The following is a 23,870-nucleotide window of genomic DNA, read 5'->3' on the forward strand; positions in this document are numbered from 1 at the left end:
AATGTAATATATGATAGCTTGTTTACGTTTTCGGCCCAAAATTCTCGGACGTAAATCATAGGTTAAGGAGTTAAATAACCAAATTTTCCTGTTTAATCACCATCTGTATTATCCATTTATTGTAAATAAATTAACTGCAGTATAAGATCCTACACTAATAAAGATCAACTAATGAAATGTTCTTGCATAGTACTTGTAGTCTATTACCTGCTTTTTTAAATCTCCGAAGATAAAAGCAGTAATTTTTTTTTTTTTTTTTAGATTTTCAAGGGATATTAACGAAAAGTCTATTAATATGTTAGAATTTCTAGACCAGTATGAGAAAAGTATCATACGATTATCCTAGGATTGGTGTATCGATGCAACAAAGTCCGTTTACTGATGATGAGAAACTGTTTGAGTTTAAAATAGATATGATCGTGACAGGAGTATCGTATTAACAGGAAGAACTATCTGTGCCAGTGTCACATTTCGTATCAATGAGGTAGTCAAAATACAGAGATATAGTCACTGTTAGCTGTAACAACAATTGATCGTACCTATATCTAATGTATGGATAAATCCTGATGTAATCCAGCACTGTCATTAGGAACATGCTAGAATCTCCAGTATCAGAGTACCTACTGTACAAACATTCTACCGTCAGAACATTCTGATATTCGAACGTTCTGTTATCTGGACAGTGCGTTTCCTTCGTTACCACAGTACGAAATTGACATTGCACATACGTGCATAAATATTTTGTATAATAATACCATACAGGAAACGTATCGTATTAATTGTAAAAATCAATCGAAAACGATAGGAATATCGTAAAACTTGCAAAGATATGCGATATCGAAGAATATTCACACTTCGAGACGTTCGTCCTTGAATGTTCACATTTGTACGTACATTCGAAAATCGAAACGGGGGGTGCCCAAGGGACAGTTTTGTATTAGAGTAAACGCAGGCCAATTTTACAGGATGTTGCAAGGAACGATTGGAAATTAAAAGGACGCTCTTTCAGACTGTTGAAAACGAGAGTACGTTTGCTCTTCGTAATTCGATCGAGAAATATTTTTAAAAGCTGCGCGAGCATCGGCTCTTTCACGATGCAGCTAACTACTGGCTTGATTTGCCTTTGTGTTTCTAAGCTCGTCCCACCTGTGTCCGAATCAGAGGTAAACAGCTGGAAAAGTGGAGGGCGAATCGGTTGGTTTAACCGGGACGAGTCGAGAGAAATGTTCATTGGCGAAGAATTCGGAAGTTTGAGATATCGCTGGAAGCGCGACACAAAGAGGAAAAAGCCGGGCGTTTTAACTCGAGCACTATCGTAGATTCGGGTCAGCCTGAAAGCAGCGACACGGTATAAACGATGGCCTCTATCCGGGAAACTGGGAAACGGAGAGATATCCTTCACGAGCAAAGGATATCCTGTAGGAAACATAGTTTGACGTGACATTCTGTGTGGTTGGCCCCGGGGTAACTGTTTCATTGGTTAAAACAGAGAAGCTACAGCTTCTCAGCGTTTGAACAATCATAAACAATTTTTACGAATATGAAGATTACACGGAAAAAATATGATAAGCCCATTTTTTGTTGATTTTCTGACTTTTATGTCGCTTGACGGCTAAAATTCAATACGTGTTCTAAAATGGAATAGATGACAAATTCGCAATGTTTTTATATGAATCGGATAACATTTGTTCGGTCGTTACGTTAGTTTACTTTAATCGATAGTGTATACGATTAACGTTATTAATATTTTATAACCGTGCAAGAAGGTAAACGCGTATTTGATTCTAAAATCAAATGTAAAAATGTATAATAGCAATTACCAAAAGGCGATTTAATCTTTAAGACAGAGTTTAAATATAAAAGCAAAGCTTCAAAGGGACAAGAATTAGATTCTAATAAAATTAATTGAATTCTCCAATTGAACGTACAACAAACAGCTGCTAAAAGGGGAACGTAAACGCGTATAGTAAGATCAAAGTAGTAAACACGTTTGATTGTTGGTCATTTTGATTTCGTGTTTACACGATACTGCTTGCTACATCCCGAGCTAGACAACAACCGTATACGGTTTCCGCATGTCCGCAGGTGGTATGAGTTTTGAAACATCGTAATAGGATTCCTTGTTACGACTCATGTAACATAAAGGACTTATGTGGATACTCACCTGACGTGGAAACAGGGATGAAAAGCTGCCGGATTATCCTGCGGCGAGAACTTGGGCAGAGTACCATGAAGAAGAGCCAGACGTACCACCAGCAGCACACCAAACTGCGAACAAAAAGAAGTCCTTTAACAATCGTTGCGTGTTTAATTGTTTCGAGTAACGCGTATTTACTTTACAATTTTTTCTCCTTTCGTCTACGTTCAAAACACATAGATCCTAGTAAAGTTGTTCAAATACTTCTATAAAAAGCTAAGTTCGATATAATATATTTTTTTTTTATCATAGACGAATCTTCAAGCGACATCAATGTCAGACTAACATGAAAAAGTGATAACTCTATTCTGTATTCGCGTGTATCTACTTACATCAATCACTGCAGTCCTCGTTAAAGTTAGAGCCAGAATCGAATGAAATATTCAATGTTTACCGATTTCATCGATCCGATTACACTATCGATTTAATCTCGTCCGAATTTTCAACGAATTGTTTCTCCAAGATTTACGCGGCCCTAAAACGCGAACCTTTTGCCTGCCGTTTACGCGACTCGAAAGATGAATGAGAGTAAAACAAAAGGGAATCCAGATTGCGGAAGTGCTACTTACTAGCCTTTTCTGGAAGAGGCTCTCAACTTGCGGCTCAATGACTCGCTACACTGCTAGAAGCATTGGAAGGTTTCATTCGCTAGCTTGGAAAACGGAAAACAGGAAAAGCCTCGATTTAAAAATCTTACGCGGAAATACACTACCCGACTTAGTTGCGTGCTTCGTGATTCTCAATTTATACCAAGTACTGAAACCTGCTTAAAAATGAAAGCTGACCCGAGGCTTTTGTACCAGAGCGTATGTGCAATATGTAACATATAACGTTGCAAAGAAGTATTTTTCTGTACTTTAACTGGAATATCGATGATATTACACATCTCGGTTCGATCGCGTTGCAATTACGAATCACAGATTTACGCTAACACCACGCTGAAAACTTAATCTCGTTAAGGTACAGCTTCGCAGAAAAATTACCGTTGAAAAGATAAATCAAATTTACAATCGAACTAGAAGCATTTGATCATACACGTATATCTATCTTTCCTTTAAATATCTCCGTCTCTATCATACATATCTCGTAGCCAAAAATCGATCTTCCATCGCAATACGTCAAAATATAGCAGACAACATTCCGATCGGATGCCAATGGTATAGAACGAGACGTCGTCATGGCGTTTACGTAGTAGAACGACACACGCGTTCTTTGGTCGCATTTCTGTCACGTCTGGCGCCAGTTCGCTATTCCGATAGCCAGGCCAACCCATCCTCTTCGATGGAGATCGCTCTTTACGCCTTACCCTCCAACTTCACCACGTAGACGGTTCCCATCAACCCTTTCTCTTTCTGTCTTCGCCAGAATCCTCCATCCTGCATGTCCGGCGTGTTCTTGGTATAGATAGAAAACGAGTGGATTCTAGAAGGGTTCTAGAGCCGGACAATGTCTGCCAATCCAAGGTATTCATATTCTTCTGCGATCAACGAAGCCGCCGTTACGTACGTGTACTCGATACACGTCCCACGTCGACGTTTCGATGTCGAACAACTCTCGTTCCACGTCACCCCTCGTTTCGTTGGCCACTGACGTCTTCGTCCTTGGACACAGCGAGAATATATCGTGTTACGTCGCCAAGGGGCTCGCTGACCCACGCCACGAACGCCAGGAACGAGACAGAAATTCAATTTCGGTAAATATCCGACGCGCGCGGAACGTCGCTGGACCGCGTTCCCGCCGGAATTCCCTCTTGTTAGTCTTCCGGGAATGCCTGGGGTGGTATTATAACCTCTTCCTGCACACCCGGGAATATATTTCTCACGAGACCAACGCGCTCCGTCGTGTATTTTTACGTTCGATCGATTCCCGTTTTATTTTTCCTTCAGCTATGATGAAATTTGGTGTGACGATTGGATAACATCTAGTTGCGCGCTGGAAAAGACGTCAGGTGGAAATCAAATATCGTTTAGAAATACACGTTATATTATATAATTATATTGTATGTAACGGAGAGGCATAAACGTACGGAATTAATTGATTATCAAAGGTCTTAGAACTGTCTATTTCTTATCTACGATGTAGGATTCCAAGATACTTGTTTCGTTCCAACAACAACGTGATTTTCGAAAATAATTTGATGGCAAGCGAGTAATTGGAACGTAAGAGGCTATTTTTCATTCGGAAAAATTTCATTCGACGATCGTAACACTTGGTGTAACGCTGCTTTCATTCTCTTCAAGTATCGTTCATTGCCTCTTCGTTAAAGGCGCGCCTCACGCTCACACGCGAGGGTATCTAACGAGTCTACTGATTGATCTTCTTTCCCGTTCGGTGAAAACTAATCAGCACGCGTATTTTTACAGCCACTTGCACCTTGTTGGACGTTCGGCCGAATTTAACAAGGCTAGAATCGTCCCAGCTTTGAAATCGAACGTTCCGTCTCGACGATCGGAGACAGAATCACTCGACAGTCAAATCGATCACATCCGCGGTCATTCATAGAGCATTCGCAGATCGTGGATCGTTTGGTGTTTCAAATGGCGAACCTCGTGCCGATAGTCGGAGGCAAGAAACGTACGATTTCTCCCAATAGTCGGAGAGAACTTTCAGTTAACTGTTAATGGGCCAGCGATCAGGACTCCGCTTCCCTCTTCCACGAATACATTATTCCAGATTAATTTGGATAACAAAGCGCAGCGTTATACGCCGAACACCGTACACGTACGCACAAAGTTGCTGATTACACGTGTAATTAATTTTCCTGTGAGAACTATCAAAGGTACGCTGCGGCTTTCGTAAACGCGTCATCACGTTCCTAGATCTTCTATCGGGCATTCTATTTTGGAATCTGTTAATTAAACGTTCCTATTGTTTGCAAACGAAAGCAGTTTGCAGCCACGTTAACTCGGTTACACGGAATTATAATTACGTCCACAGCTTTAAGATAATACAAAGCATAGAGCTAAGATTTAAGCGACAAACCAATTAAGTAACAATAGACATACTCGTATAGAACCAGTCAGTCAACAGTGAGCATCTCTAATGCATTATGTTATCGATTACGACTGTTACCGTTGTAGAGAATCATGCGTTCCGTTCTAACCGAAAGTAAATACCGTTCGACCAAAGCCAATATGTACCTGTACGCGTATCGATAATTGTTGATGCACTGAAATTATTGAACGAAGAATTTAATTACGAGTAACGACGCTCGAGTTCTTTGACTTCTTAACGTTTTCACACGACTTCTTTGAGTAAAGCAAAGGAAGATTATTGTTGAAAATTGTGGATCTTTGAAGCCGAAATAATGTTATAGGAACACTATATAAATACTGAGGATTAATATTAAAATAATAATATATTTATTTCATGGGCGATTTCTTATATATTCATCGATACACACTTGCACGCGTCTCAGCACTTTCTTCTATACCCGACTGTTAACCGACTGAACAGTTTACATTCATTTATTTTCGAGACTCTGCGCACACACACATACTTTCACACACTGATATTCACATACAAGTATCTCTACTACGCATTTAACCCAGTCCAGCACAGAAAATTATACATATCTCAACAATTATATTCCTGTATGATATACATTTTATCACTGAGACCGAATAAAGTAAGTTCGTACGTATATTTTGATTCAACTTGACCAAATTGATAGAGAATTTTTGTTTATATGTTTTGATTTGTAAGCTGTAATTCTGGTACATCTGGTACGTATACTTAGCTTTTATTAAGAATACAAGAAATTTTGTACTTTGCAAACTGACGATGAAAATCTATCGCTGTTTTACTATTTTAAAGGTCGACAATTTGATTGTTGGTTCCATACATATAGTTTCTTTCTTTGAAATATCAAAGAATTTTTCTACCGCTACAAACACAAGCTAGCGCCAAACAAGTCATTTTTATATTTACACTGTTCTTTGCTTTATGAAAACTCTTATTAAATTTTCTCTATTATTAATTACACTAAATTCTTGCAATTCCTGTTGCTCTCTATATAACGTATAACTAATGGACAATGTTTGAACGATAAAAATCTGATTCTGTAGAAGATGAAGAACTTGGAAAAATTTCTGCGAAGGTAGCTCGAAACGATAGAACGTTCTGGAATCACCAAACACCCCTATAACACGAAATCCACCCAGGGGTCCACCTCATAAAGATCAGCAAATTTTACGGCCTTGAAATTCAGTGTTGCTGAGGGGAAGAAGAACGTCAAGTAACCCTGTCGGAAAGAACATACCTTTAGACGTGTAAGTGGCAATAGGTGGCAGGAACGAAGAGGATGGAAAGCCAGTGAAGTGCGTACGCGAGACCCTGCACGAGGGTTGTGACCACACGCCTCCCTGATTTCTTCACATAAATTAGCATAACTCGGAATCCCGTTTGGTAGAACTACGCGCTGTGCGTACACACGACTTTCCATCGGTTCGACAATACTTGGTACACGTCCATAACCTCGTAGATACGATAAAAATCACGCGAATTACGAGAAGAGTTAAAATACGGACAAAAATTGAGGCGTCTCTCTTAGATCCTGGCAAAAATCGCTCGTTAGTTAGATATCGTTGTTGTCTAAAACTTTCAACGCGATACTTACTTAAACACTGCGCAAGTTTAACTAATTACAAGCAGAAGAAATATTACAAGATCAATTACTCTTTCCTATTTACTAGCGAATACTTCCATAGAAGTTACAATTTTAAAAAACGTTCCCGTGGAAAGCCAAGTCTGCTAGAGAACGCAGAAGAGAAAGAAAACGCAAGTTGATAAATGGCATCTGCGCAATCATAACTACCCCGTTGCTACCACCTCTCTGTCTCGTATTTCATCGTAAGTCCTCGAAAGCCACGATCGCTTTACGTCAGGCTGGAACAGCCTAAGTAGTTTCCGTGGGTTGGCCAACACAATTCGAGGGAAGCGAGTTTATCTTACGCGATCGTAAAAGTGAACTCTCGGCATCGTCGAGTATATCTGCGTTAACGATCGTTAAACTTACTTAAGCCGACGAGACGCTGCTAACATCTCGACGGTCTGACGATAAAAACGGAAGATATCGATCGTTAAAAATTAACGACGCGGATCCGAGTGCGTTCGCAAATACTACAAAACGCAGTTTCCAGTCTTATCGATGATCGAGACCACTTGTCTCGTCTCCAATTATATATCTTTGAGCCCTGCGTTGCTACTTTACTATTCCAGATATGTACAACTATGATAAATACGCATATTGTGTGTGTCGTGTAACGAATTTTGAAATTTCATTGCAAGTATCACGAAACGTGACTAGTTTGAACCAAATCTGATATACAAGATATTTAGTGCAAGTGTATAGAGGCTACAGGTATTTGAGCAGTCAATTAGCCATTACACAAATGGATAATTCCATGTAAACGATGGTATAAATTTGCCGCAGAACGCCCCGAACCCCACCGATATCGATCTCAGCCGGTGTTGCGTTTCAATTTCATTATTGTCCTCTCTGCTACGGTCAGGAATTTCCTGAACGATGTCTCGAAGCACAAGGTGAACGAGTTCGTGAAACAAGATAAATGGATAGACGCGGATACGTAGACCAAGCACGATCTCTTTATTCGTTCCTGCCCGACACGAGTTTAGACATTGCGGGTAATACGATAACGACATTGCCATTGGGTAAAATACGCGCGTCCCTTGCTCGTCGGAAAATCATGCAGGGCTTCCGCGCACGAGTGACCACGTGCGACACGTTAAGAGGATTCGATTCTATTCCCTGTATGGTATTCGTGGCTGCGCAAATGGGGCTTATTGCCATGTCTTTCTCTTGTTGTCATCGGAGAAGCTGGTTGACTTGTCCATTTGATAGCTATGAAATCTGATTTCAATAGGCGAGTAACCGTGTTAAAAATGACATGATTGGCGACGATTGTGGGCTTCTCGAGTCTCGCATTTGCGATACTTTTGTCTCTAATATTTCTAGACGCGATTTCCTAACCGTAACAACCGACTTCAAATTTTATTAATAAAATTTAGGTTCAGATTTTCACAGTATCGATATATAATTGTCAATCCTAAAACCCTTCGATCAGCATCTTGCACGAACAGTACACAATTCCAATTAATCGTCCCTACAATAATCAATAACTGTTATACTTAGGAACAGGAACGTGTTTTTAATCCAATTTAATTTCGAACATACATATTGAACTCACCGAAACAAGCAGCGCCGCAGCCCGACGAGAAAGGTGTCTCGAGTCGTCGTTCCATCTGGCCTCGAAAATAGACCTGAAACGAAGAAACAAAGCATTCAGCGAACTTTGTCGTTATCGTGGAAAAAACTCCAACCTTCCAGATATTGCTCGTTCCATGATCGAATCGACATCAGCCAAATACTTTTCATTGCTCTTTATCTTTCCTCTATTTCGGAAATTACGTTTAATCAAGCCAAGCGTCTTCCATTTAGTTAAAGTTTCGAGTAACTCATGAATTTAGCGGCCCTCATTTGCGTGCCTCGAAGCGCAGTTATTCAAATACGCTGGCCCCGCATAATCCGTTGTAAACAGTTAATCCGATTTCGCTATTTTACGGTCGAGCATCGGATTGTCTTTGTTTAACTCCGATAGCCAGAGTCCTCTATTAACGCAAATCTTGCGGATATAAATCCTATTCTCCGAATGTATGCAAAGGAGGATCCACGATATTCGTATTACATATTGCATATGGTGTCGCGCGATTTTTATATTTTATTGTCGAAGGCAATTTTCTTCACGCTCGTCCCTACTCGTTTCTTATCGAGTTTTAACACTTTGACTGACACTTTGGTGATATATGACCGGACACGATTTCTCCTGTGACGCCACGGTGGTCACCGATGGCCGGAGCGCTTGAACTTCTTACAATTGTAAAAATTATATGAAAATTGAGATTTAGGTCATTTTGAATATAACCGATAAATAGAGGATACCTTGAAATAAAAAGTGCCCCATTGAACGATTAAACATTTATATTAGAACATCAATAAAAAAAAAAAAAAAATGAGAACGAATCCTGCACCTAACGGTGCTCTGTGTTTGCATCCATATCTTTCAGGGGTAATCTACGAATATTATTATAAACACACCTTAGAAAATAATTGTAAATGCTGCTTTATAATCGTATAATTGAAGTTAGAAGTGTACACATACCTTACTATTATATGTAGAATGAGCAAATACCGTTTACTAATATCATCTACACGTTTCAACAATATATTCTGGACGTTTTGCTTACGACGAAATAACGAATGCGAATGGTTGGTTGAAATAAACCAAGCCTTGTTATAATATGTCGCTATCAATTGTTACCAAGGCCCCACGGTGATCACCCGTGACCACCAATAAGATAAACGGTCCATTGGGGAAGAATGTTGTCTTGCATCGTCAATCTATTATTATTTTGCCATTATATGCTTTGAATAATAAAAATACTCCCGTGGCGTCCTGAGCGAATCATGTGATTTCGGCGTGGCAGTCAAAGTGTTAATAGTTCTCAGGGAAAATTCAGACGTGTGATTAAAGTAAAAAATGTCTTCGTCTTTGATTTGACCTATAAATACACGAAAGTAGCATTGTTTTGCAAAAGGAATACGATAAAATTTAGACGCATTGATCGATAATTACATGGGAAATTGTAGGATGAAGCGAGGTATCGTTCGTCCTTCTGTGAATCTCGATGCAGCGAAGGCTTTCGAGTATTTCGATTCTCAGAAAAGCGAGGGTCTAAGTCGAAGCTACGCCGTATTATCCTACCGGCATGAAATCCACCCTCGACTCACTGCAATTCTCGTTATAAACGAAGAAATCGTGGGTTGAGAAGTGGCAAAGGGTCGCGTAAAGTCGCGCAAGCTACGAGCAAGACACAATGTTACTCCTTATTTCAGGATTTATCGACGTGAGTTACGTGTCGCGTTTCCAAACTGGTCGGCGAGCGTGAGACTTAAACGCTTACCTCTTGATTGAATGCCAGGAGCGACAAAGGTCGTAAAGAAGGTTTAGAGGCAAAACAGTAATGCCGGTTTCCTTGGCAAGCATCGACAGCGCCCCCAAGCACACGCTGCTCCACACGTAAGCCGTCTGCTGCCTGGAACACGAAACGAGAAAAAATTTCATTTGATGCGTTTAGGATAGAATCCGGTCGTTAAGATGGAATTGTGTAACAGGAAGTTCCACAGTGACCATCAAAGTTTCCTGATATAAAAAGCTGAGCACTTTAATGTAAAATTCGAAAGCGAAGCTACAGCCTCGATCCGGCTTAAAAATACATTCGAAATATTGTCATATTAAATATTGCTGCATCTTGAAACTTACGAAAATTTTCAATTTTCATCTCATTCCTTTGACGGGGAAACGAAGTGACGGAGAATTCAGAGTGAACGATTGAAGAGTTCTTGCATTTTGACATCGAATACAGGAAATAGAATTAAAAATTATATTAAACGATTGCTTTACGTGTGATGACTAGATTCTCAATGTCCATGCACTCATGGAGAATTGAGAGGTCCAAAAATACCCAAAGTATAGCACTCGTTCTAGTAATATGTAGCGAATGAAAGAAATTGTCGATTAGATTGCATTTATTTAACTATATTTATAAGAACATAGATTTACGTAAATATTTGCAATCTAATAATGAATTTAACTTAGGCAACTTTCATTCAATAACTCTGTAAAAAAAGTCCAACATCGATCCTAATCTTGTGTCTTAATTACAGACTCTTAGCGGAATTTTTATTCTAATTATGATTATCTCCATTAGTTGTATCTCCAAACTTGTATGAACATTTACAGGCTAATAATGTCATTTAAAATACGATATTTATAAAATTCTACTTAATTTGCCTCAGATTCTCGCGCAGAACACTGCAAAAGAATTAAAATACCAGTATATAACGAGAGAATTGGTAGAAAGAGAAAAAAGAGTTAGTTTCCTGGTTAATATTATTAAACGATGAACCACTGTTTCATCGGGTATACAATGTTTATTCCTCTATTTCTCTCAATTTCAAATAGCAGCGGTTAACTCTCGCTGAAATGGAGAGTACGCAATGTGCAATTGAGGTACCTTTTAATTCCATTTGTTATATACCGTAGTTAATCACTATGTTTCACTGCATTATTTTAACCGGAAACCTGAGTTTTCAGTTAATTCTCAAAACTCGTATACGACAGTGCGCTAAAATGTTTAAAATGTATCAAATGTATGAACAAATAGCAAAATGTTCAAAAGGAAGTCTCGACCTCAGAAAGTTCGTACAATTAATTCATCAAAATTTGATCGATTGAATATTTTAATGTATTGCAATTTACAAATTACATATACGTGATTTTCTATAAGATTCTGCTATTCGATTAACGTGATTAAGTTCATTAGCATAATGATTGCGCGTAGTTTACGTAAATAGCCAATTACCTAGTAATGGCTACCGCGATAGTAATTATCAAAAATATTTACTCCATCCGTTCCTTTGGTTCCTGTTTTCGATGTCTAATAACAACTTACCCTATAAGCCAAGAATACGTAATAACACGTCCAACAAAGAAAATTTATATACAGGAGGATTTGCGCTTTGTTTGGGTAAACACTGGTTGGGTCGTGGCAGTAGACTAAGCTTCTGCTTACATATTTTGTCTTTTCGTATACTTTATATGGATAAGGCGACGTTTGCAATATGGCTGCAAACAACTTATGCTTCGAGCCACTCTAAGACTACTAGATAAACGAATCAAACAAACAAAATCCATGACTTTGTCATACAGTTATTAAAATTTCAAAAATATGACAGCTTAGATTCACACGATATTTTAATATATTTTATTTTATCTTTTTAATACACCTTGTTTCAAATTTTGTATTCACATTATTTACTAAAATTTTCATTGTTAGATAGAATCCTAGATCGTAATGTATCAGCTGCATCATCTTAACCGACACGGCCTCTATTATATTTTATATATTGTTACGACCGTTCGCGGAGAGACGCGATCGTGAGGAAACGCGTCAGCGAGAGTAAATTGTCGCTACGATTTTGATAGTCGACACCACGAATCACTCGTTCCCCTGTTTCGATTAGGATAACAGAGGTATTTCAAATGATTGTAACACTGAATTAACAGGCTTAATATCTATTTTTAACGATATTTCAAATTATAATTCGGCTCGACTTTATAGTATTTCTCGATGTATTCGTTTGACTAGGCGACCTTAATTTTATTTCTCTGAACTATACCATTACTCTGAACTATTCTATATTTTCGACTTCTTTTTTCGCGTATAATCGCCCCCTTTCCGCTTGTACCGCCAGTTACCAACCACCCTGTATATTGTCTTGAGTGTAAAACAAGAAATAACTCGAAAATATCGCTCCATCATCAAAACGTTACACGCAATCGTATTAAGCAAGAAAGAGGAAAACCTTGGAAATTATACACCGCGTGACAAAATATATGCACAGAGTCTGTGTAGACAATATTAATTTTGTAAATAACGTTGAATTACGTTTTGTTGGTGAGAAGTCCCCCGAAATAAGAACGTCTTCGATAATACACCATCTTTATCTTATAAATGTAAATTATACTTCGCCTATAGTTTTTTCAAATTTGTGCACATTATAATCTGTATTATTATATTATTACTGTGATCATCGTTAAGTGAAAAATTCATCTCGATGGTATTAATGAAAAAAATAAGTTACTCTAAAAGTACTAAATACACCGATCGTACTTCGACTTTGGTCCTTCAACCTGATTAATGCGAGAAAAAAACACATCGCAAGATTCGAACCGTGACAAAACCAAATGAATGCAATAAGAAGCACAAAAGTTGCAGAAACGGTGGCTCGTATTTAAAGATTCTTCCACGCGACGCGAAATTTAGAACGCGACTTTCTAGAGCCACTATTAAAAAATTTACTTACCGGTCTGAAGGGTCGATCTAAATGAAATGACGGTTGAAAAACGTCCAAATTAAAAGATCGCTCGCGGAGTTAATAACGCGTTCCTGAGAAAAATTAACGAGGATCATTAGAAGGTATAATAAACTTAAGCTATCTTTGAATCATGGCACCGCAAGGAACAATTATATTCATTCTTCGCGAGATACATTTAGATTGCATTGTGCCTGGCTGGACGATCGCTGGAAAGTAGGAAAAAATATAGACGAAGAAAATGTGGCGAAACGCCTCGTAATTCGATACGTATGACGAATAATGAAACCCCGTTGCGGAAAAACGAGCCCGTGTTAAATTTGGATTTAAATCCATATCTTCTGTCGATATTTTTGCGAAATTAATAGTCGTAAAATTGTAATTTCTCTCTGACTAACCTGAACTCGAACTGAAATATCGCGATATAAACCCTTAAGGAATTTAAACGTTCGAAAAAATTTCATTTCGCCTGCTTTCATCGAGATAATTCGAATTTGCATTTAAATTGCAAAAGAGAAGAACGACCGGCAAAAATATCATACTCGAAGAAGGATTATTCGAAAGTACAAAGAAAAGAGGTAAAGATATACGAATGCGAAACCGGCAGAGATTAAACGATACATATATTTCCTTTGAAAATAAGAAAAACAGCGTACGTAACGTTCGAGCGTTCGATCTTACTACGTACAACTAACCAGAAAGATGTTTCAACCTTTACTCAAGGTAAATTGTTATTAAGAAAGTTCGTGACTTGTCAATGTAAAGTGACAGCTCCCTGGAATGTTACCTTTCGAGCCGGAGTAGAGGAAAGTTAAAGATATATCGTCGATAACAATGGCGTTGAGAAACTCGTCGGTCGTTTCTTTTCTTCTTTCTGTTTCCTTTTTTCATCTTACTGGAAGAAGCTACAGTTCGCCGAGAACTATTTCAACTTCTTGAAATTAAATTAGGATATCTTTGAAGCGCGGCATCGGCATGCAAACTTCGAGAAGGTCGGATAGCAAAGCAGGCGAGGAGGTTCTGAACGAATGTGAAAGATAATTTTGTTTTTAACGGGACGAGGAGCAAGGGGAATAGAAAAAAGCGAGAAAGAAACGAGAAAGGGACAATAAAGGGATGTATATATATATATATATCGATAGTAGCAATTACGCGTTCGAGAAGTTTGGAAATACACGTTTTCCTCCGCCGAAACGAAATTGAAATTCACCAGATCCAGATAGCTTCCTCTTCTCGCATTTCACGGTAAATTAAACGATCATTTAAATTCCCTCTCTCGTTTATACTTTTCATCGGTTCAATTCGGATTTATTCATTTCGTTCCATATCTCGGACTGGAATTGTTATTACAATTATTCTCCATGTCCAGGTCAAATACTCTTAAAATTCAATGTTTGTCGTGTTTCAAGCTTTTAATGCGTTATATTTTTGGATCGGAGAAGTAAAAATGAAACTTAGTTCGTACTGCGCACCAGTATCCTGATAAACTTCGTAGAACTCGCTTTACTATGACATTTCGTATTCTTTGTTCAACTATTTTTATTCTGTATCGTCTATTTGCAAGTCTTATTTGGAATAACCACTAAGGAGATAGTAAATACATTTATTATCTGTTAGCTAAAACGAATAAATCTTTCATAGGGTCGTTCGAAAAATTTGATAAAGAAGATTTGGAAGGACGTTTGATCACATGTATAAGACGAACGCATATGGTAATTGTTGCTAATTGATACAAACAGATATTCGGGAGAATAAACTTCTCTCTCGCCTAACAAACGAAACAGTGAAATTAGATGGGCAAAATACCTAAGGAACAAGCGAACAACGAATTGGAATAAAATTTTATTCCCAGTCCTGTCGAGTAACTCAATGTCAAATGAAATCGATAATTTCATCGTTTACGAATCATTCGCGTTATCAAATTATTTAACGCTAACAACGCCGTCTAACGAATGAATAGGTCGACTTCCATCCAAATATCTTCCAATCTACCTAAAGAAGGAAACATCACGTTCTTCGGCTACGTTCTCATCTAGGTACACTCAAGTTTCAGCAACGAATTGTCTAAAAGCGAAATGGCACCAGATTTCGAAGGATGGGGTTAACGCGGAACAAGCCCACCGGGAGGTAAAAGCGCAAACCATGGGGTGGTAAAAACGGCGAGAACGTCCAGAGCAGAGCGACGCGGCATTTCTTACAATTTACATCAAAGCTCGGTAAGTAAGATTAATGAACGGTTGTCGTAACGAGGCGGAGTGCCGAGTTCCGTCTGAGACGGCAAAAACAGTATGGTCGTATGCTCGCGCCTGAAAACGGAGGATTACGCGCAGAAATTATTACTTATTGGATATTCGGCCGGTAATTATCACCGTGGAAAGAAATTGAAATGGAAAAAACAACGGCGTTTCATAAATTGTAAGTTCGATTAAAGGAACGAATGACCAAACGAGATAACAATTTAAACGGGCGAAAGGTCGTTGATCTTACGATTTATCGGGCCATGCTCTGTGTTCAAAAATGGATTCATCGAGCTAATGAATGCAGCTGTTCGTACTTAAAATGGACGGTTCTTTCTTCGAGGGGATTGGTAAACTGCTTAATTGTGAGTGATTTAAAAGTTCCGCCCAGATCGCTCATGTTTGACGAATAGCTTAATAATTCGAATTTTTTAACGACGATAGACGTTTTATCACACGAACACGTGTTATATAATTCGATCCATGTATTAATGTTATTATGTTCTTAAAGATGAAAGATCAATGTAGAAGGATTTTGCTCAAACTTATTTATTTTAAGTCGAATGGAACAGATAAAGATTGCATGAGAATCGGGACATCGTATATTAAGCATTCGTCGTATCGAGCGTACGTACAGACGTTTCTTGGAATTATCTTGCGCATTTTGTAAAATATTCAAGATATTATGTTCGTATATATACGTGTATAGGACTGAAGTACATACACATAGGGTAAATAATGTAGTCATACGATATCGCGTATTAATTTTATGCAAAGTGAACTATTTTCCTATACTTGAGGAGAAAAGCTAGTTAATATACATATCTGAAGCCTTGAGAGTAAAAGTAGTTTAACCCCAATACTCAAGAAGCTGAGTAATTCGCTATCTAAAATAGATGCGACCACAAAATATTCATTGCACGACTGATTCCGTTAAGTTATCTGGTACTGATTCGAACAACACGAATCCCTCCATTCTCATACTACCAGACCAATACAGTTTATTGGAATAAATTAATGCTATAAACTCATGATCAATTTAGAAAAAAATGTAGCTTAGTTCACTTTTCCTCTTCGTGCTTTAAACATCCGACTGTCACATCGAATTTCCATCAAATTTCTATCGCAACTATCAGTTACTACGTATTTTTGTGCATTTACGGAAAGTTTAGTTACAGGAACGCATAGAGTATACATAGTACGCAAAAATATGTAAAATATCCAAAGTAATATAGATTAGTCGTTAGAATATTTAGGTCGTGAAACGTTCGTACGTGTATCTTTGCTCGGGTTCCACTTTCTTCACTGTGCTCGTAAAAGGGCGATCTTGCATAAACATCCTCGTAGCTATTGGGCCGACAACTAAGTGATTGCGGATTTTTCCATTACCACCTGATGACAAAATCCGCAATCACTTAGTTGCCAACCCAATAGTACATTTCGCGATTAAATTACTTCGAGCTTGCGTAAATATTTATTTTATTCTCAAATGCAGTCCAAATAATCAATCTTTATGGTATTGCTGTGTCTAACTATGGCGAGAGGTTTGAATGGTTGAAAAACGTCGACGAAATAGCAGAGTAATAAATGGAGAAAGCGAAGAACTCGATGGAAGAGTGCGATCAACGTAAATCGTTAGCCACTTAATTTCTTGGCAAGTATGCATAATGCTGCATAAGCAGCCGTGGAAAAGGAGATTCGTTCCGAATCGACGGATTTAAAAGGTGGCAATTACGCGGATAAGGAAAAGTATCGTCACTGAAAGGACGGGCTAAACCAAAGGGAAATGGAAAAGCGGACGAATGGATCCCGTGGATTCCGAGACAACCGCTTTATCCAAGCATCCAGCTGTCAATCGATCGACTCAACGATGGCTTTACTTTTCGTTCCAAAAGTTTTTCCAAACGCTATCCTCCTTCCTGGGTATTTGCTGGCTTGGAACGTTCCACGAATAGAATCACGAGACTTTTGCGATGGATCGTACAGCTTTGAATTTTACGGTTCGATAAAAAATTAAGATCGATACACGGCGAAAAAGAACAGATTTCGATGGTCGCTTTTGTATACAAATAATATCCATATACATTTCTCTCGCAAGAAATAATTCGAAACGGTAATCCAAGTACCAAAGCAAAAGCATCGTTTTCTTCAAAATTAAAATTCACCGTTAAACCGCGTTTACTTTAACGCTCAACGAACAGTTAATCGATTATTCCTGTAAAACTGTGGACGAAGAAAAAGGCCGATACAACGATCCAAGCATTCGGCGGTATTGTAACGTTCGCTAACAGTCGAATACGTTTGAGTAATTCGACGAACGATGTCACTGATTTCGAACAATAAACGTTTGTTCGCAAACGTTTCGTATTCTTCCTCTTACTCTTTCACCCCCTTCCGCGCGTCCGCCCCATTTTTAATACAAATATTCATTCGAGATTCATTACCTAAAAGCCCGAGGGTTGACACACTGACCTGTTTCAACGGTCATTTAAACAGAGCAGCCATTTACCTCGCCGTTTACGAGTTATGCACCTTCGCTTCTCTCGATATACCGCGTATTTTACACGGCTCGCGCCGTTATCTCGATATTTGTTTCTCTTATTTCCATCGAGGGGGAAAAAACGCGCATTCGCTCGACGTCGAAAGCGCCGCGATCGATTGCAATACGAGCTGGTTTTTCCCCTCATTTCAAACAGGCCCGTGTTGCCCCGCGAAAGGTTCAAGTTTAATTACGTAGCCGTCCGGCGTCGAAATTCATTTCACCGAACAGGCCGCTGTTGCTTTCGTTGGATAACGTTCTCACGGCGGAGGTCTCGATTTGAAAAACCGGTCGCATCCGATGTCTGATAAAAATGTTACGAGTTTTGCGAAAGCGAAACTAAGGATGTGACCGTGTTAAACTATTTTTAACGCGCTGTGTTCTTTCAATGATCTTTTGCTCGATCGGTTCATTGACACTTAAACGAGACGCGACAACGTAATTACGATTGTCGTAATATCGATTTCATGATAGTGCCAACGAGTATATTCGTAAGAAGTGTCTACAACAGTATACATCCACAAATCTGTGTACGTATTCAGTTTCACATTATCGTTATTAATTGAAATTAACTTTTCGATGTTACGTTCTCAGCGCAGTTATCGACCCATCCGCTTATCAATCACAGTCTATCGCTACCATAGTCTGATGTTAAAAATCTCTTAAAAATACTCTTCTTTCAATCTATGTCCTCGTATTCCCGAAAAACAAGGCGGAAGACACAATCCCTAAAAAGAACAAAAAGAAAGCTTCAACTTCAGAAGAACGCTTTAATATACCATGACGGGAGTCAGGTAAGTCAAACGACCCCCTCCAAGTGCCCGAAGTCGAGCGACGAACTAGCCGTTACATCGCTTACCATACATAAGTCCGCAATCCTCTTACACCGACGATAAAAAGATTTCCGCGGTAAGTTCGCGGGATCGTGCTCGTAAGCACTTTATATTTTCACGTTTAAGGATCGATATAAACGACCAAAGGGGGAAAGTTAGAGAGGATGAGAAACGCTCGGAAGCGATCAACCAGCCAGCATACGCTATAGTTGGCTGACGCTTCGGGGCCCGAGGGAGTAAATTAGTTTAGTTTATAATTTCCACACACCGCCTAGTCGCTCATGAGAATAAATGGGCCGCTGTTTCAACGTCAGATTGGCGTCGTCCCGACCGTTAGCGACGCTCGACGTCGCTGACGTACATACGTACGTATCTGCACACCTAGTAAGTTCTATGGTTCTATGAAATTATGGCTGTATTACGGCCTCTGGCACGCTACCTTATTTGGTTACTCGCAACCTGAACGCAAGAACAAACAGAATAGAACGTAGGAAATGAGAGGATCACTTTTGTTATTCTTTTGATACGGATTTTCACTGGCTGACGTCTGTGAATTTTTCGCTGGAGTGTCCTTTGCTGGATTTGACGTTTCAACAACGACGAATTTGTAATACGACAATGCGACAGTTACTAATAGACAAAGCAAGGAATCGTTATCGTTGAATGATGGATTTTTAAGAAAATAATAAAGGTAGAAGCCCAGTTTCATCTGTTAAGTATCGCCACCGATACTCGTACGATATCTTTAAATTTCGTACGCATAGAAATCTGCAATCTGATTATTACATTCCGTAGAGAGCATGTGCAATAAATTAGGGAACTTTCTTATACTAAATTCAACTTCGTTTCCCTTCATTCAACTTAACTACGAGTAAGCAAAACGCAATTATGACGAAGCAGGTGGACGAAAAGTAATTATCACTGGATCAGGACTATCGTTTTGTATGGAGCAATTGTTGTTACATAAAATTACACTCACCCATGGTAAGCGAGAAACGACAATAAGAAGAAGATGCAAGCGAGTACGTCTGCTCGTCCTACGATGCCAGTCACCTGAAACAAGAAGAAAATGTCATGAAAATCTGATATACGAGCGTCTCTGTAAACTGTATCGCGCGAACAAATTATTTTATATCGGAAATATTAAAAACGCAGAACCAAACTACCCGAATGATCGGTTCCACGCGGAAACATTAATACCAAAGTGGTAAATCTGTAGATTCTCTGACACGAGCACCGAGAAGCGAAATCGAAGGACACAATGGACGTTCGAGCCAGTGCGAAGATCTTGCAGGGTAGGCGGTGGACTGAAATTGGATTTGGCTGTGTAAAACGAAAAGGCCACGACGCGCCAGAAAGCCAACGAGGAGATCCCTTTCACGGAACAAACGACGAGGAACACGGCCATGTGATCCAAAGGGCCAGGGACGAATTGAAAGAGAAGAGAGCCTGGCCAAGTTATTGACAGTTCGCCACCAGTGAATAACCGTGCTTCCCGAAGATCGTCTTGAGCTACCGGCTCGGATGGTGCCAAGATTCTCGAGGATCACCTCGATCCATAGATTCGTATGTGCCACTGGGTGGCCTCAGCATCTTCCGTTTTTCGTTTTATCCTTCTTTGTTCCGCACCAACGCTCCCTTTTCCTTTCATTCTCCTTCATTCAGCGGGTTGCATCTTAGAAATTTACGGACATCGTCCATTACCACGAATCGATCAACCATACCCAACGAATTAATTCTGAGATTCTCGCGCCGCTGTTACGGGCACTCGAAATGAGAAACCGAAGGTCCCTTTTGTAGGATTTTTTACTACAATTAGTTTATTTACAATAGATTAAACAGATGTTGGTTAAACGGGAAACGTTGGTTATTTAACGTGAATTAAATACAATGACGTACTATAATTAAGACAACTAAATAGTTGATTTGCAATTCTCGTCACTACGCTTCCAACGTTCTCTTTCACGAGGACCACACTCTCTCGACAACGATAGCAACACTATCTTCCTGACTTCTCGATTCACACACTCTGGCTTCTCAACTAACACTGACTGTTAATTCGTCTTTCTCCCTTAGCATCCCTTTGTCTTTTGTCTTAGCCCCACCACGCACGTGTTCCGCAATCGCACGTGGCCAGGGTCACGCAGGCCCCTTCCACGTAACTATTCGATCGAAGGACCGACGATACATTGATGGGCCTGTCGGCACTTAGGCTTTCTCGCGACATTGTTTATGGTTCGTCCGATATCTCTTAAGCCTTTCGTCCACGATACTACACTTTTAATTCGTAGCTTTCGAACGAGAGTTCGTTAAACGAAATCGTTTCGAAGAAGTTCGAATCGAGGTCCGGCGGAATTGATCTTCCGATCTACGATACGGTCCCTGCACGCGCGCATGCAGCTACCGTCATCCAGTGTAACAACTATTCCGCGTTAATTTGCGACACCGCACCGTCTGCAGAAACTCGCGTCTCTATTGTTGGTTCGGTAGACGAATTTTCAATTTCGGTTAATCGATAGTTGTAATCAACTTTGTTACTTTCGCGATAACCTGCTTACGTTTGCGGTAACGCTGTTCCATTTGCCGCTATCGCCGAATGCCAACTTGTCGCGAACGTTGTGAATTGTTTGATGGAAAAATAGACGAACGGCGGGAACACGCAACGAACGAGTGTGGAATATATTTTGGAAATTTACGGTTAATTGTGTGAAACAAGTCGCAAATATGTCTCTTAAATGACGTTATTGCTCAGAATATATGCAACTTTTATACAACTATTATAACATCGAACTGTACTTACGATATATAGTCAGAGTTATTTGTTATTAATTGCGCACAATTACTTGATTATCCTTTCATCAAAATTTCCAGTGTGTACGATTAAACGAGGTGAAAGGACGAAATTATAGTTTGTAATTGTTGGAATACAACGATATTAATCTTATACAGACACCTACACAGGCATTTGAGCAGGACACTTGCACAGGTCGTACTCACTACTGTATAGAGAGTGGGGTTCAAAATCTTTTAAGGAACCATGGGTTACTACGTACAGTCAGTCTGACAGTAACTGGCCAACTGCCAACAATCCATAACACTTACTTACATTTTAAATACATTTGGTTCTGTAATTTTGTTTAATAAATATCACCTAATATTATTTCAACATAAACATTGTGTCTTCCACAGATTATTAATCTTAACTTTAAGATTACATTCTAACAGTAATTAATTACTCCGATGATTCTAGAATAGTGCCAATTAAAGAAAAGAAAAAAAAGGTTCCACAATCTTTAACCTTTTTTGTAGCTTTTTTATTTCTCTAACAAGTGCTAGCATCTACTTTTAACAATTTAAGATACAGTAATATTAATTTAGAAATAAAAGATTACATATTTTACGCGAGTTATGAAAATGTTGCTATTTGTATTCTCATGTACGTGTGTAATATCGCCGACGATTCTTGCAGCGGAGAATAAATTTTAATAGTGCATAGAACAAAGATGAATTCTCTACTAAACAGAAATACAAATGTTCAACTGTAATTGAGTCTCCCAGAATATAAGTTAAATAAAAAGATACAAAAATAACTCTGTTATAATCCTTTGCAATACTAATAATTAAAATGTAATATTTATAAAATTTTCTAGTATTCAAACCTTTTGTGCATCTTCAATAATACGATAAATAGTCGCTGTATACAGAGTGGTTGGTAACTGGTGGTACAAGCGGAAAGGGGGTGATTCTACACGAAAAAAGAAGTCGAAAATATAGAATAAAAATTTTCCGTTCGAGGCTTTGTTTTCGAGAAATTCGAATTTGAATTTTCGCTCGGTACACGTGCGGTACGTTATAACGGATCTCACTGTATATCGTTGTCTCGATGGAAAAAAGTTAAAAAAAAAAGAAAAAAAGAAAAAATTAAAAAAAATAATTTTTATTTTATATTTTCGACTTTTTTCGCGTAGAATCACCCCCTTTCCGCTTGTACCACCAGTTACCAATCACCCTGTATATATAATAAACGACCATATCTTTTTTTGTCAGACAACGCTTTTTACAGAATTAAAAACATTCGAATATAGGAAAAAAGGTCCGAGTTCGAAAATCAGATAGGAAGTCTCCTAGGGAAAAATGTTATTTCACTTTTCCAATTTAATCTCGTTTGTAGGATGGAACTTTCCACGCATATTGCATCGTCAATCGCGAAACATTTAATTTCGTTAAATTTTGGTCCGGCGATTGGTGAAATTAGGTGAACGTCAAGCATCGAAACGTTACATCTTTCTATTCAGCTATATTAATTTCTCATTGACGCGCGGCACACCATGATTAACAATGTACAGATACGCATATTCTCTGCGTTCGAAAAATGATTAACGTTTGTCTGGGAAATTTCGAAGTTTCCCCCGTATCATTAAATTCTCATTATTATTAACTGTCCTGTACGGCAATAAATTACGTCACCGTTAATGAAGCGCCGTTGCATACGCCGATCCGCTAATTTCATACATTTTATGGATGGTTCAAGGATGCACGAAAGCAAAACCGATACAGTTGCTCGCGTTATTATTAAATTTCGACTATAATTGCGACCGTGATGGACATTGATGAATATGACTTTCAACGTGGCCGGCTACATCAGAAAGCAATAAATCAATCCCTTTCCCTTCGGATGATGAAAAGAAATGAAAAGAATACAGGAAAGATATCGAGCTCTTCTCCCAAGGGAGAACGATTTAATGAAACATTAATTGCATTCGGCATGGTTACTTATTAGAAATGTGCTTCGATTGTCGTCAAAGCTACTGTTACTCGAAATGTACGTTTTTACATAGACAACATCGAGAATTTGTTCGAAAGTTAATTTATGAAATTCAGCTTACGTCGGATTGTTTCAGATCACTTTGGTTATGTAGCGGCATATGAGTCAAAGAATAATTCAAATCATATTGTTGTTTTGCCACGGAGTATCAAGACCATTAGGTTGCAAGTAATGTAAGAACAAATAAACTCCGGGCAAAACAATGTCGCCACTACATACAACCGTCAAACGTAGACGAATTCGCTCCCCCGACCAGTACAAATAAACGGGCGCGATCGCAAG

At 38.9% G+C, this 23,870-nt stretch overlaps 1 protein-coding gene across 1 annotated transcript in view; it reads right to left on the reverse strand.

Moving 5' to 3' along the window:
• Positions 1-2,293: 2,293 nt before the first annotated feature.
• Positions 2,294-23,870, reverse strand: part of LOC126875119 (protein O-mannosyl-transferase TMTC4-like) — a 167,767-nt gene continuing 146,190 nt past the window's right edge. Inside the window, exons 3-6 of the mRNA XM_050637846.1 lie at positions 19,743-19,816; positions 10,181-10,312; positions 8,407-8,479; positions 2,294-4,129 (exon numbers count right to left, since the gene is read on the reverse strand). Of these exons, the coding sequence (XP_050493803.1) occupies positions 4,016-4,129; positions 8,407-8,479; positions 10,181-10,312; positions 19,743-19,816 (393 nt within the window). The 3' untranslated portion in view covers positions 2,294-4,015. The remainder of the gene's footprint in view (positions 4,130-8,406; positions 8,480-10,180; positions 10,313-19,742; positions 19,817-23,870) is intronic.

Source organism: Bombus huntii, chromosome 2 (assembly GCF_024542735.1).
Source record: "Bombus huntii isolate Logan2020A chromosome 2, iyBomHunt1.1, whole genome shotgun sequence".
Taxonomy (NCBI): domain Eukaryota; kingdom Metazoa; phylum Arthropoda; class Insecta; order Hymenoptera; family Apidae; genus Bombus; species Bombus huntii.